The 10,890-nt window shown below is 34.9% G+C and overlaps 2 protein-coding genes across 2 annotated transcripts; both read left to right on the plus strand.

The window, feature by feature from the left end:
- Positions 1 to 1,733: 1,733 nt before the first annotated feature.
- Positions 1,734 to 3,235, plus strand: LOC113272501 (protein O-linked-mannose beta-1,4-N-acetylglucosaminyltransferase 2-like). The gene is made up of 2 exons (XM_026522327.1): positions 1,734 to 1,872; positions 2,016 to 3,235. The coding sequence occupies exons 1-2, from the start codon at positions 1,734 to 1,736 to the stop codon at positions 3,233 to 3,235; spliced, it is 1,359 nt and encodes a 452-aa protein (XP_026378112.1).
- Positions 3,236 to 5,745: 2,510 nt separating this feature from the next.
- Positions 5,746 to 8,972, plus strand: LOC113275440. The gene is made up of 2 exons (XM_026524939.1): positions 5,746 to 7,434; positions 8,540 to 8,972. Exon 1 carries the CDS (start codon positions 6,473 to 6,475, stop codon positions 7,028 to 7,030), a length of 558 nt encoding a protein of 185 aa, XP_026380724.1. The 5' UTR covers positions 5,746 to 6,472; the 3' UTR covers positions 7,031 to 7,434; positions 8,540 to 8,972.
- Positions 8,973 to 10,890: the final 1,918 nt, after the last annotated feature.

A 10,890-nucleotide genomic window follows, 5' to 3' on the forward strand; every position in this document is an offset into this window, starting at 1 on the left:
CATAAATCATCAAAAGTTGTACTCTTTTTCTTTCGTTTCGGGTTTTATCCCATGTGGTTTTCCTGATAAGTTTTTAATGGGGAAAAATCTCGTTGACATTTAATTTTCTATCAAAATGTTATGTTTGTGCTCTTTTTCCTTCTTTCAATATTTTTATCCCATTGGGTTTTAATGGTAAGGTTTTAGTGAGGCGAATCAATTCAACACGGTGTTCATCGAAGGGGGAGTTGTATCAAATTCGATTACTTGGTGGATTCCCACCATTGACTAGGTCATTTTGTTAGACCAAATCAACATAACAATCTCCTAGAAAATTTGGATGTTCTTCTGAACCACATAAGGTATGAACACAAACACCGTTTTGTTCATTTACAGTAATATATCGACATCTTGACTCTTTTTTCGAAGAAACTCCATCAACGACTTCACCAAATCATCTTCCAGAAGCTAGTAATCCAAGAAGCAAGTCCTAAATGTATTTAAAGAAGCGTGAAGACTCGAAAACACTACCATTAGAAGACTAACACAAAAGAAGACTTCATCAACTGGAAAATATCTCATGAAAGCATTGCTGTCTCCAGATTCAAGAATTTAGTTTATCAAAATTGGGGAATCTCGACTCCAAGATTTGCAAGCCAAGATTTAACTGAAGTACTTATCCGGGGGAGTATCAAATTAGAAGGTATTTTACTGGACTATCATGTTGTACTCTTTTTCCTTCATCAATGTTTTTCCCACTACAGCGTATACATGTCCGTCTTTGTACTAAGTTTACTCATAGTTGTACCCTTTTCCCTTCGATCAGGTTTTATCTATTCAGGATTTCCTGACTAGGTTTTAACGAGGCAATAAGCTTAGACACAACGTCATCAGGTGGAGTGTTATAAACGTGTAATTATGTTAATAATATTTAGGATGAAACTCGTTTATTACTGGGATGCCCCCGTGTCCAGCCTTATAAATATAGGCTCTAATGTTTGTCTATTACACAGAATAATAAAATTTCTCTCTATCTTCTTCCCCTCTACTTTTTATCTTCTTCTTCCCATTCTCTATTTCCTAATATTTATAAGCTTATTAGAAAAAAAGATTAGGAAATTTTATTTAGCCAACCCATAAATAATCGTTACACAAAAATAATACAAACCCACAGACAGCTTTTTGAATTAATATCTTCATCCCTGGTCTTTGAGTCATGCATGCACGTAGCATGATGATGCAATTGTCCTTCCCTAATTAACATGTAATAATTCTGTAAACCTTCACCGACCGGCTTGTCTGTTCCAAAAGCGCAACATATCCCATATACGTACCAAAGATATCGTGGCAACACGTCTCGCCTTATGTCGGTAGCAAAAGGCAGAGGATCTACACAGTTAAAAAAAGATTCAATATATTCCTCTCCATTTGACCCTTATTATTAAGGAAAGGATACAAATAAAAATCATAGGAAGAATAAAGGATTTTTATAACATCGTGCACACCATTAATTAACAATACTAACTGGGAAATATGTTGATTCCGCGTGATTCAATCAAGCCATCATCAGCATTCATGTATATGATGTTGCAAATATATGTTTTTTGTTCGGCAGGTAAACTTTAGCGACCATTCCAAATACTATGTCTTTAATCCTATTGGAATTTCTATGTCCATATATATACACGAGTTCCTACATCGTTGATTACACACGTTAAGAATTCACTATAGCTGGGAAATTAATTATCTAAACGATGGATAACTCAGAAAATTATGATATTGGGCTGGAAAAGGTGTTCTTGAAAAGCTTTGGTCGAAATGTTGCAAAAAAGCTCGTTTACGGGGTATTGGTTGGAGGACTCTTAATCATTCTACTAACTTCTTCCTCGATCCGTAAGTAGATTGTTTTTCTTCATTTGTATTCTTAAACTTTTTGCAGGATATAATTACATTTCGTCGTGCATTTTAATAACTAAGCATGCTATCAAGTTCTGCCAAATGCGCATCATCGGTTAACGTTTGTTTTCTGGCTGCAGTGAATTTGCAGTTGGCCGATAACGCTGGATTGAGACCGCTAATGGATGGAATTTGGAACTTGCCATCGTGCAATGTATTTGAACTGAGGTCTGACTTTTGTGAGATTGAAGGAGATATTAGGGTCGAGGGGAAATCATCTTCCATATATTTTACTTCATCGACAAATGAATCATGGAGAATTAAACCTTATGCTCGAAAAGGAGACAAAAGGGCAATGAAAGATGTTACTGAATTATCAATAAAATCATTTCTGGAGAATGACAAACAAGCTGCAGCCCCTGACTGCAACATAAATCATAATACTCCAGCAATAATATTTTCGGTTGGAGGGTATGCAGGAAACCAGTTCCATGCTTTCACCGAAATATTGCTTCCACTTTATCTCACTTCTCATCATTTTCACCAAGAAGTTCAATTGCTGGTAACTAATTCACAGCCTTACTGGCTTAAGAAGTATGAATCAATTATGAAACAACTATCTAGGTACCCAATCATCGATATCGACAAAGAAGTTGACGTACATTGCTACCAAAAAGTAACAGTAGGTCTCAAGCATCATAAAGATTTGGGAATCGATCCCACGAAATCTCCGGAAGGCTATTCTATGGTAGATTTCGCTGAATTTTTAAGGATGTCGTATTCATTGGAAAGATCTTCCGCAATAAACATGGATGAAGAATTTCTTAAGAAAAATGATAAGAAGAAACCAAGACTATTAATCCTTTCACGTAAAAGAACAAGAAGATTTACAAATGAGGAAGAAATTGTTACGATGGCCAAAGCTTTGGGATATGAAGTGGTTGTAGCGGAACCCGGGGTGACAACAACTTCATATAATTTCACACACATTGTGAATTCATGCGATGTGATGGTCGCTGTGCACGGAGCTGGTTGCACTAATCTTCTATTTCTTCCTTCTAATGCAATACTAATTCAAGTCTTTCCGTTAGGTCCTTTGGAAGAATTTGGCAGGCATATTTATGGAGAACCAGCTGAAGCAATGAACTTGAGATACCTTGAGTACAAGATAACAGTAGAAGAGAGCAGTTTGGAAGAACAATACCCAGCTGATCATGCCATTTTTATGGATCCTGATTCATTTTCAGAAAAAGGGTGGAGTGCAGTTAAGTCTGTGTATTTAGACCAACAAAATGTAAAGCTTGATATTGGTAGATTTAAGGATACTTTGTTAGAAGCACTTGAGCTTCTTCATCACTAGATAGATCATCAAATTCAAATTCTTTTATTTATTTATTTTGCTTTAGTTGCTAATTGTTTGTGTCATATTTAAAACCTTAAGAAATGCAAAATGATCTCTTAATTTGTAATGAGTGAGCTACGGTCCTTGGCAAGGGCTTCAGGTGCGGAATGGCTCCTAAAGCCCATGTACGTTAGTAATATATTGTCACAAAGGTCACGGGACATGCTTTAAATTTGTTGTTTTTTCACTTTTTGTTTCTACAATGGGAGTTTTTTTGTTTGTTTGCTTACCATTTCTATCTTCAATCCTCTCGCCAGCATAATATAGTATATTCATCCAGAAATGTTTATTTTTTAGGTAACTTGTCTTAATCTAACTTCTTTGAAGCCGATACAAAATATTTTGCCGTAATATTCTAATGAAGGTTACAAAATTATAAAATAGTTTGTCCCTAGAAATGGAAACTTATTTTGAGGCGTACTGATTTTTTTTGCGGAAAATGGATCATTTGTCCAAATATTTTTAAAACATGGTTCTAATGAACGAATAAAAATTAATAAGAGTGAAATGGACAAAAGAAAATAACAAGGATGAAACTGGATTCATTCTGGCTTAAACTTAAAAAATAGCGAGGATGAAATTGGATGCATCCTGATGTAAATTAAAAATAAGAAAAAGTATTTGAAAATGGGTAGGATGAAACTGGTTACATCCTGGCTATTTTAACATTTTTTTCCATTTAAACAGTATCAAAACCTTCACGCAGGAATTATTGATTTTGGTCTTTTTAACCAATTTTGTGATTTTTTTGAGGCATATTTATTTATTACCCCATCTAGGGTGGTTTTATAAGGGGAGTCTAACGATAGTGCCCTTATCCTCAAAAACCTAAAATCAAAAATCAAAATAACCTTTAAACTTAAATAATCTAATTACTAGAGTGCCCTTATACTCAAAAACCTAAAATTAAAAATCAAAATAACCTTTAAACTTAAACATCTTGGACTCCAATTCAATCAAACAATCAATCTGTCAAAGGAAACACGAATCGAAGTGAGCAATGTTGGAGTGCGAAATCCAAACTCAATTGCTCTTATACGTATTTTAGAATGCATTTGTAACAAACCCATCTTGTTTTTGATTGATTTTATTCTGTTTGATCGATAAAATATGATTTCAAAGATGAAATTAGGATTTTCAGAAGATCAGTTCGGCTGATCTTGGAATATCAATTTTGAGCCGAACCTAGTTTATGATTTAGAGAAACACTATGTTCGTCTAATGCGATTTTGCTAGATTTTGTTCGAATCAACCGAACCTACATTCGTCAGTTACAGAGTGAAGTTCGGCTAACAAGATATCAACCGAACCTCTGTTTTTTGAAAATACACATAGGTTCGGCTAACAACGATTTTTTGTTCGAATCAGACGAACCTAAATTCGTGAGTTACAGAGTAAAGTTCACTGATAACTTGTCAGCCGAACCTCTGGGTTTCGAAAATATACCTAAATTCGGCTGACAAGTTATCAGTCGAACTGTTCATCTGGTCAGTAGATTTGGGTTTTAAAATTCACTATTTTGATGGATTCAACTTATAAAAGGACATTAAACCTCGTATAGAAGTCTACCCCTGATTTGAATCACACATTTTGGTCACTTCTAATCACTAAAATCTCGAAACCCAAGTTTTTTTCACTTCTTCTTCTTCCTCTCAAAAATTTTAAATCTCTCACATAAATTTGATTTCTTTACTAATTTAACACTAATAATTTAATTTTTAATCAATCCTTAAAATTTCTAATTAATCGAATCTAATCATAATCATTAACACTAATTATGTAAGGGTAGTTATGCCATTATCAAAAAGGATGGATAAGGGGTGATGTTGTTTTTTATTTAATAACCCTATTTTGGCATTATTTAGTATCCCTCAAAAAATCCAGTATACCTCAAAACAGGAAATGAGTCTTGTAACCCATGCCAATTGGGCTTTGAGGGGGCAAATATGGATCATCAAGTGACTAACACATGCATCAGGTATTCCCAGGCCCATGGCTATGTTACTTACTATTTAGAGCAAGTTCAGTGGAGGCCGACATTCTTTTTATTTTATTTTTACTAGATAAGTCCAATGGTTTATTAAAGCAAAAAAAAAACATAATAACAACAAGTACAAAGGAAAAGTGATTGTTCAATTTAGTTGCACAATTATTTTGTTATTTTCGGATTTCCAGTTCGCTTCGAAATAATAAATTTAGATCAATTTTTCCACCATCTCAATTCCAAAAATCCACCACATACACTTTGATCCATAGACATTTGATTACCTGCTAAATCATCAGGAAAAGCCTCTATGCATGTTGTTTAAGAGTGCCACCTTCGGTCCCAAAGCAGCCAATGCCTACAAAATAAGTGAAACAGAGAGACAATACCATTCAAAAAAAAAAAAAAAAAAAGTAAATAAATAAATGCCTGGTGACTAGAGACAGACTTTTGGTATCATATATTTAGAAAAGTATGACACTTGATAACCTACTAGGTTGGAACTACAAGTAAAAAAATGCATCCAAAGAAATTCTAACTTGCAACTTTATCTAACCTATAATCAGTTTAGTGAACTTCGTCGAAAGAAATTCTAACTTGAAACTTCTTCGCTACCTGAAGCTGGAAAGCGTGGTAATGATCCATCTATCTCAGTACCAGATGATTTGTTCGATAAAGGTCTCGGTCAGTGGAAATTTTCGTTGATTAGACGACTTGATTTTCAATAACTAAAGATTGTAGATGCTGAAAAAATTATCAGGAATCAATGGAGTTTATAGGGTTCATGTCAGATTATTCCAATTGGTAAGGGTTTTTTCACCATTAAACTTGATAATGATTCTGATAAATGTTTTTTTGAAGTCTAGGTCATGGGAAGTGGAAGAACAATTTGTTCGCTTAAGGAATTGGGAACCCAATTTTCATCCTGAAAATCAAAGAGTTTCCACATCTTTTGTCTGGGTAAGATTTCCAGGACTATGTCTGGAATTTTAGAAAGAAAAAATTCTTCTTGCAATTGGTAAAGGTATTGGTCGCCCAATTAAGGTAGATGAAGCTACTTTAAGATGTGATTATGGTTATTGTGCTAGTATTATTATTAAAGTTGATTTTGCAAAGCCAATTCCAGAGAAGTTTTGGATTGAAACAAAGTTCGGCGAATTTTTTCAAAAAAAATTGTGATACCAAAGGTTCCTAAATACTGTATCCAGTGTATGATTGTGGGACATTTAGACTTAGATTGCATGGATTCAAGAGCAGTAGTGGAGAAAATGGTTGTCAAAGATGGTACTGGTGTGGAAAGAAATTTAAAGAAGAATGGTGACAAAAATGAAGAGGTTCCTGCTATTGGTGTGGGCTTCCCTCCAAATACATGCCTTACACAAGGTATGAACGATTGTGGTCTCGAAGAAGGAGAGATCTTTACTGAATTTTCTTGCGAGAATCAGGAGCTCTTGAATCAGAATTTGGTTGCAGCTTCTGACGCTGATACTAGTACTAGTAATAGTAAAGGTGTGTGTCTTTTGGTTGCTAAGTGCAAGTCAATAAGCAAGGATGCAACAAATAAGATGGAAGATGTTAATGTCTCTTGCAAGATTAGTAAGAAGAAGAAAAAGTCTAATAGCAAGAAAGAAACTTTAACTGCGAATGAGATTCAAGAAGGTATTAAGTTGGATTCTGAGGTTGATAGATGCGCTCAACAGGTTATGGAAGGAGAAAGTTCCACTTCCATTGATCCATCCATTCCACCTGGTTTCGAAAATTATAATTAATTTCATGGTCTTGAAGAGGAGCGGGTTGCTTCTTCGGAGTTGGTAGTGGAAGACTTGGAGCTTAGCATTCAAAAACCTTCTTCATCCGAGCCAACTTTGGTTTTAAACAGAAAATGAGTCAAAAATCCAAGGCAACGGGTCTCCTCCCTAATGGAACTTTGAGTGCAAATCAGAAACGTGTTCCAAAATCTCTTGTACCTTGTATCGATCTTTCAGCAAACAAGCTGTTAGATCATGGTTCTCTGTGGGGTTTAAGCTTCCCATCTTCGAAAGAATACCGTCGTCAGATGTTTTCTGATGCTGAGAAAAATCACAGATTCACAAGGGTTTAACTTTCAAGGAGATAGATGAGATTACTTGAAGTGGTTGGCCTTCTTGTTAAGGTTCGCAGGCTGCAAATAACGGTATCACTTTGTTCTTTAATTTTTTTCTACTCTTTTAGTTCTTGTTTGTGTTTCTGTTTAGTTACTCTTGTGTTCTCTCTTTAGTTGTATAGGCCTACACACGGCTTGGGTGCGTTGTTTGAATAAATCTTTCATATTAACCGATCAAAAAAGAAACTTCATCTAACTTGCAACTTCTAAAGAAATTCTCGACTAAAGATGTAGCTTTTACAAACCATAAGAAATTATCAGCTAATTCCAAGAGAAACTGGTTTAACATAAGAAACTGCATCACACTGATACTTCTAGGACGAGTTATATTAAAGTTTAAACCTCAAAGAGGTATACTACCTACAAACCCAGGTAGATATGAAAAGAAAGTGAAAAATCCCCCACCCAAATACGGACGAGTTCGAACTTAGGTCGGTGATATCATCACCCAACGACTTTATTACTGTACCACGGTGACATCTGCAAACTTTTAGGATGCTTAACTGAATGTTGAATTTCTGACTCTACCGGACTAAATGTAGATCGAACATACGAAGTTTAAATAACATTCACAAGTAATTAGATTATTTTCCTAGTATACACACTAACACAAATTTAATACGAGAAATCACTCAAATGATATTTTCTACAAACTGAAAAACGTTTGTATTTTCAGTCATTCTGAATAGACCGTGGCAAAAAGAACACCAAAAATGTCCGCCACCAAAAAAAAAATATTGATGAATTTTGTTCTGACCTTCTCGGAATGATAGATCCCAACTGAATGCATAAAATCCAGGAAAATAAAACCTTTGGTGTCATAGGAATGGTTTTAATATCGGTTTTTCTCACAGTACATTTGGAATTTTACATCCGTGCTCCTAAATATTTCACCAGAATCTTGTACCATTTATTGCAATTTACTTACCTTGATCATGAAATCACCGAAATCTGCCAAATGCCTTCAGTACTAATCTACTCAAATGGCCCATTCTTAAAAATAGTCATCTACTAAGGGGCAAACATAACCATTGCTTTTTGCTTCCTTTTTTTTTGCGCAATAAGTATGATGTAAGTTTCCAAACTCCATTCAGTTTCCTGAAATAATTAAACTTTTCCTCGGATATCATTTCAGGTCCCGTATTGGAAGAAAAAACTCCATTTCAGGAAATAATTAAACTTTTCGTGAAATTGGTCATCAATGCATATATATGTAATGGAAGGAGGTTACAAATCTTAATTCGTCGGATATCTATGGCTAGGGTGAGACTGGAATGGCTGGTTGCAATGTTTGTCCCTAAAAATGTTATCTGACCATCCTAAGCTCACAGGTTATTTTTATAAATAAACCTGCTGTAACGACCTTGCCTTGATCTGATCTGTGATAAATGTATAAGAATTTGTTAAATCTCTTGAATCTTCTAAATTACTGGTGGTGCAGTTGCAGAAAAAAAAACTACCACATGTTTCCTACTCCATTTGAAGACCATGTTTGTAGTTTTGATAACGATATAATTTTTGGTTTCATTTGGTTATAGAGATTTTGAATAAATTTTTACTTTCATTGATTGTGGTTTTATTATACATGTAAAAATCCAGAACTTTGTAATTTCTTAAATTTTAGTATTAACAAACCGTTTGATTATAATATTAATTCATCGGATACTTGTACGGCAGTATGAAACCAAATAATTCCTCAAAAGTCTCCATAAATATACGGTGTTTTTCAAATATTTATTCGAGATCGGAACGAAAAAAGATAATCCACCATAATCTTTTTGCACTTTTATTTCATAATTACTGTTAGTATACACCATTGCTCAACATTAAACTATATTGGAAGTAACATACCTGCATACGTGCACATCACTATTCAAAATATTTCTTCACGGCTCCTTATCATATATAACTGGTTCCAAATTTATTTATTTTTAAAATAATGATAAAAGTTTTAATGTTATTTTTTTTTATAGGTTGATGAAGGATGATTAATTTATTACAAACAATAATATCAATTATACATGTTTTTAACTCCAAAAAATATAAATGATGGTCTTTATTTATCTTTATGCCACATTTAATGCTTTTTTAAGATCATAATGATGAGGGGAATCTAATTAACGTATGTTCATAATGATGCAACGTTTGTCTCTCAAAATGTTATCCAACCGTCCAAGGCTCAAAAATCTATATTGTTTTGTATCACAGATAGAGTACAGATTCCTCGACTTAAATTCCAAACTCTTGAAAGAAGAAAATCGGAAGTAAACTGCGGCAAAAAGTTAATCAATGGTATGTATCTCAAACGAGATCGTTGCCGAAATCTTCTTAGGGTTACCGGCAAAATCGTAATTGAGATTCAGGTGCGTACGCAAATCATGGTTCAAGTTTCTCACCCATAATTCTGATTTTTTATAAAAACATCTCCAGCAATCTATTGAAAAGAACAACTATACTGTAGTTGGTACAAGTGACACAAGTGGCGTATTCTTAATAGATTACGATCAATCCTTGTCAGACGAGGTTATTCAGAATCACATTGATTATCCATTCAAATCTGAGTTTGAGAATATTAAAATCTTTGGTTCTTGCAATGGCTTTTTATTCTTTAAATTGAATGGGAATGGGTTGCCGGTTTGTGGAATCCAGCAACTAGAGAGTACAAAATGATACCGATATCAGAAACGTCGGCTGAGTCCGATTGGGGTGATTACCCGGTAATAAATTGGTTTTGGATACGCCATGTGAGTAATAACTACAAGTTGGTAAAGATACTGTGACGGATCACAGAATTTTTGCTTCCAATACGCGTTGGGCTACGACCCACCTGGAAAGATCTGACTCTCTGATACGCCATTCGATAAACTGGACTTTCAAATTTTTCGGACCAATTCGATTTTACCAAGCAAATGTTCATCAGTTTATCCAAATTATATGAATCACCTTGTGCAGGTGACAATCATCTCCAAGCTATCCCAAGATTCAGAGCTATCCCAAGATTCAGAGACTGAGATTACAATCATCTCCAAGCTATCCCAAGATTCAGAGCTATCCCAAGATTCAGAGACTGAGATTCTCCTGAACAGAAACCTTGTTTATGGGTCATGTAAATGTCCGAATTGTCAGGGTAGTTCTGGATACCAGCCACCATCAGCCAGTACCAATGGTCTTTCGGGTAGCCACCGAGGTGATGGGGTTCCCCAGTGGGCCTGACATCACACAATGTATCAGACGAGTGAGTAATGGCCAGTGCCAATGTCAGGGTAGTTCCGAATACCAGCCGACATCGGCCAGTGCTAATAGTCTTCCGGGTAGCCACCATAAGTAGGGTGCCCCAGTGGGCCTGACAAGAGTTGCCACTTAGGCTTGCCAATTTCAAGAAAAACAACATCAATAAAATTTAAAGGAATTGATAAATAAGCACATACACATATACCCTGTTAAGAGTGAATACCAATCATTCCACATCCATATTTTCTAACATTA

This window comes from Papaver somniferum, chromosome 4 (assembly GCF_003573695.1).
Source record: "Papaver somniferum cultivar HN1 chromosome 4, ASM357369v1, whole genome shotgun sequence".
Taxonomy (NCBI): Eukaryota; Viridiplantae; Streptophyta; class Magnoliopsida; order Ranunculales; family Papaveraceae; genus Papaver; species Papaver somniferum.

Coding starts and splice junctions, on each gene's coding strand:
- LOC113272501 (XM_026522327.1), top strand. CDS start 1,734: ATGGATAACTCAGAAAATTATGATATTGGGCTGGAAAAGGTGTTCTTG. Junction 1,873..2,015: donor ACTAACTTCTTCCTCGATCC/GTAAGTAGATTG, acceptor TTCTGGCTGCAG/TGAATTTGCAGTTGGCCGAT.
- LOC113275440 (XM_026524939.1), top strand. CDS start 6,473: ATGATTGTGGGACATTTAGACTTAGATTGCATGGATTCAAGAGCAGTA.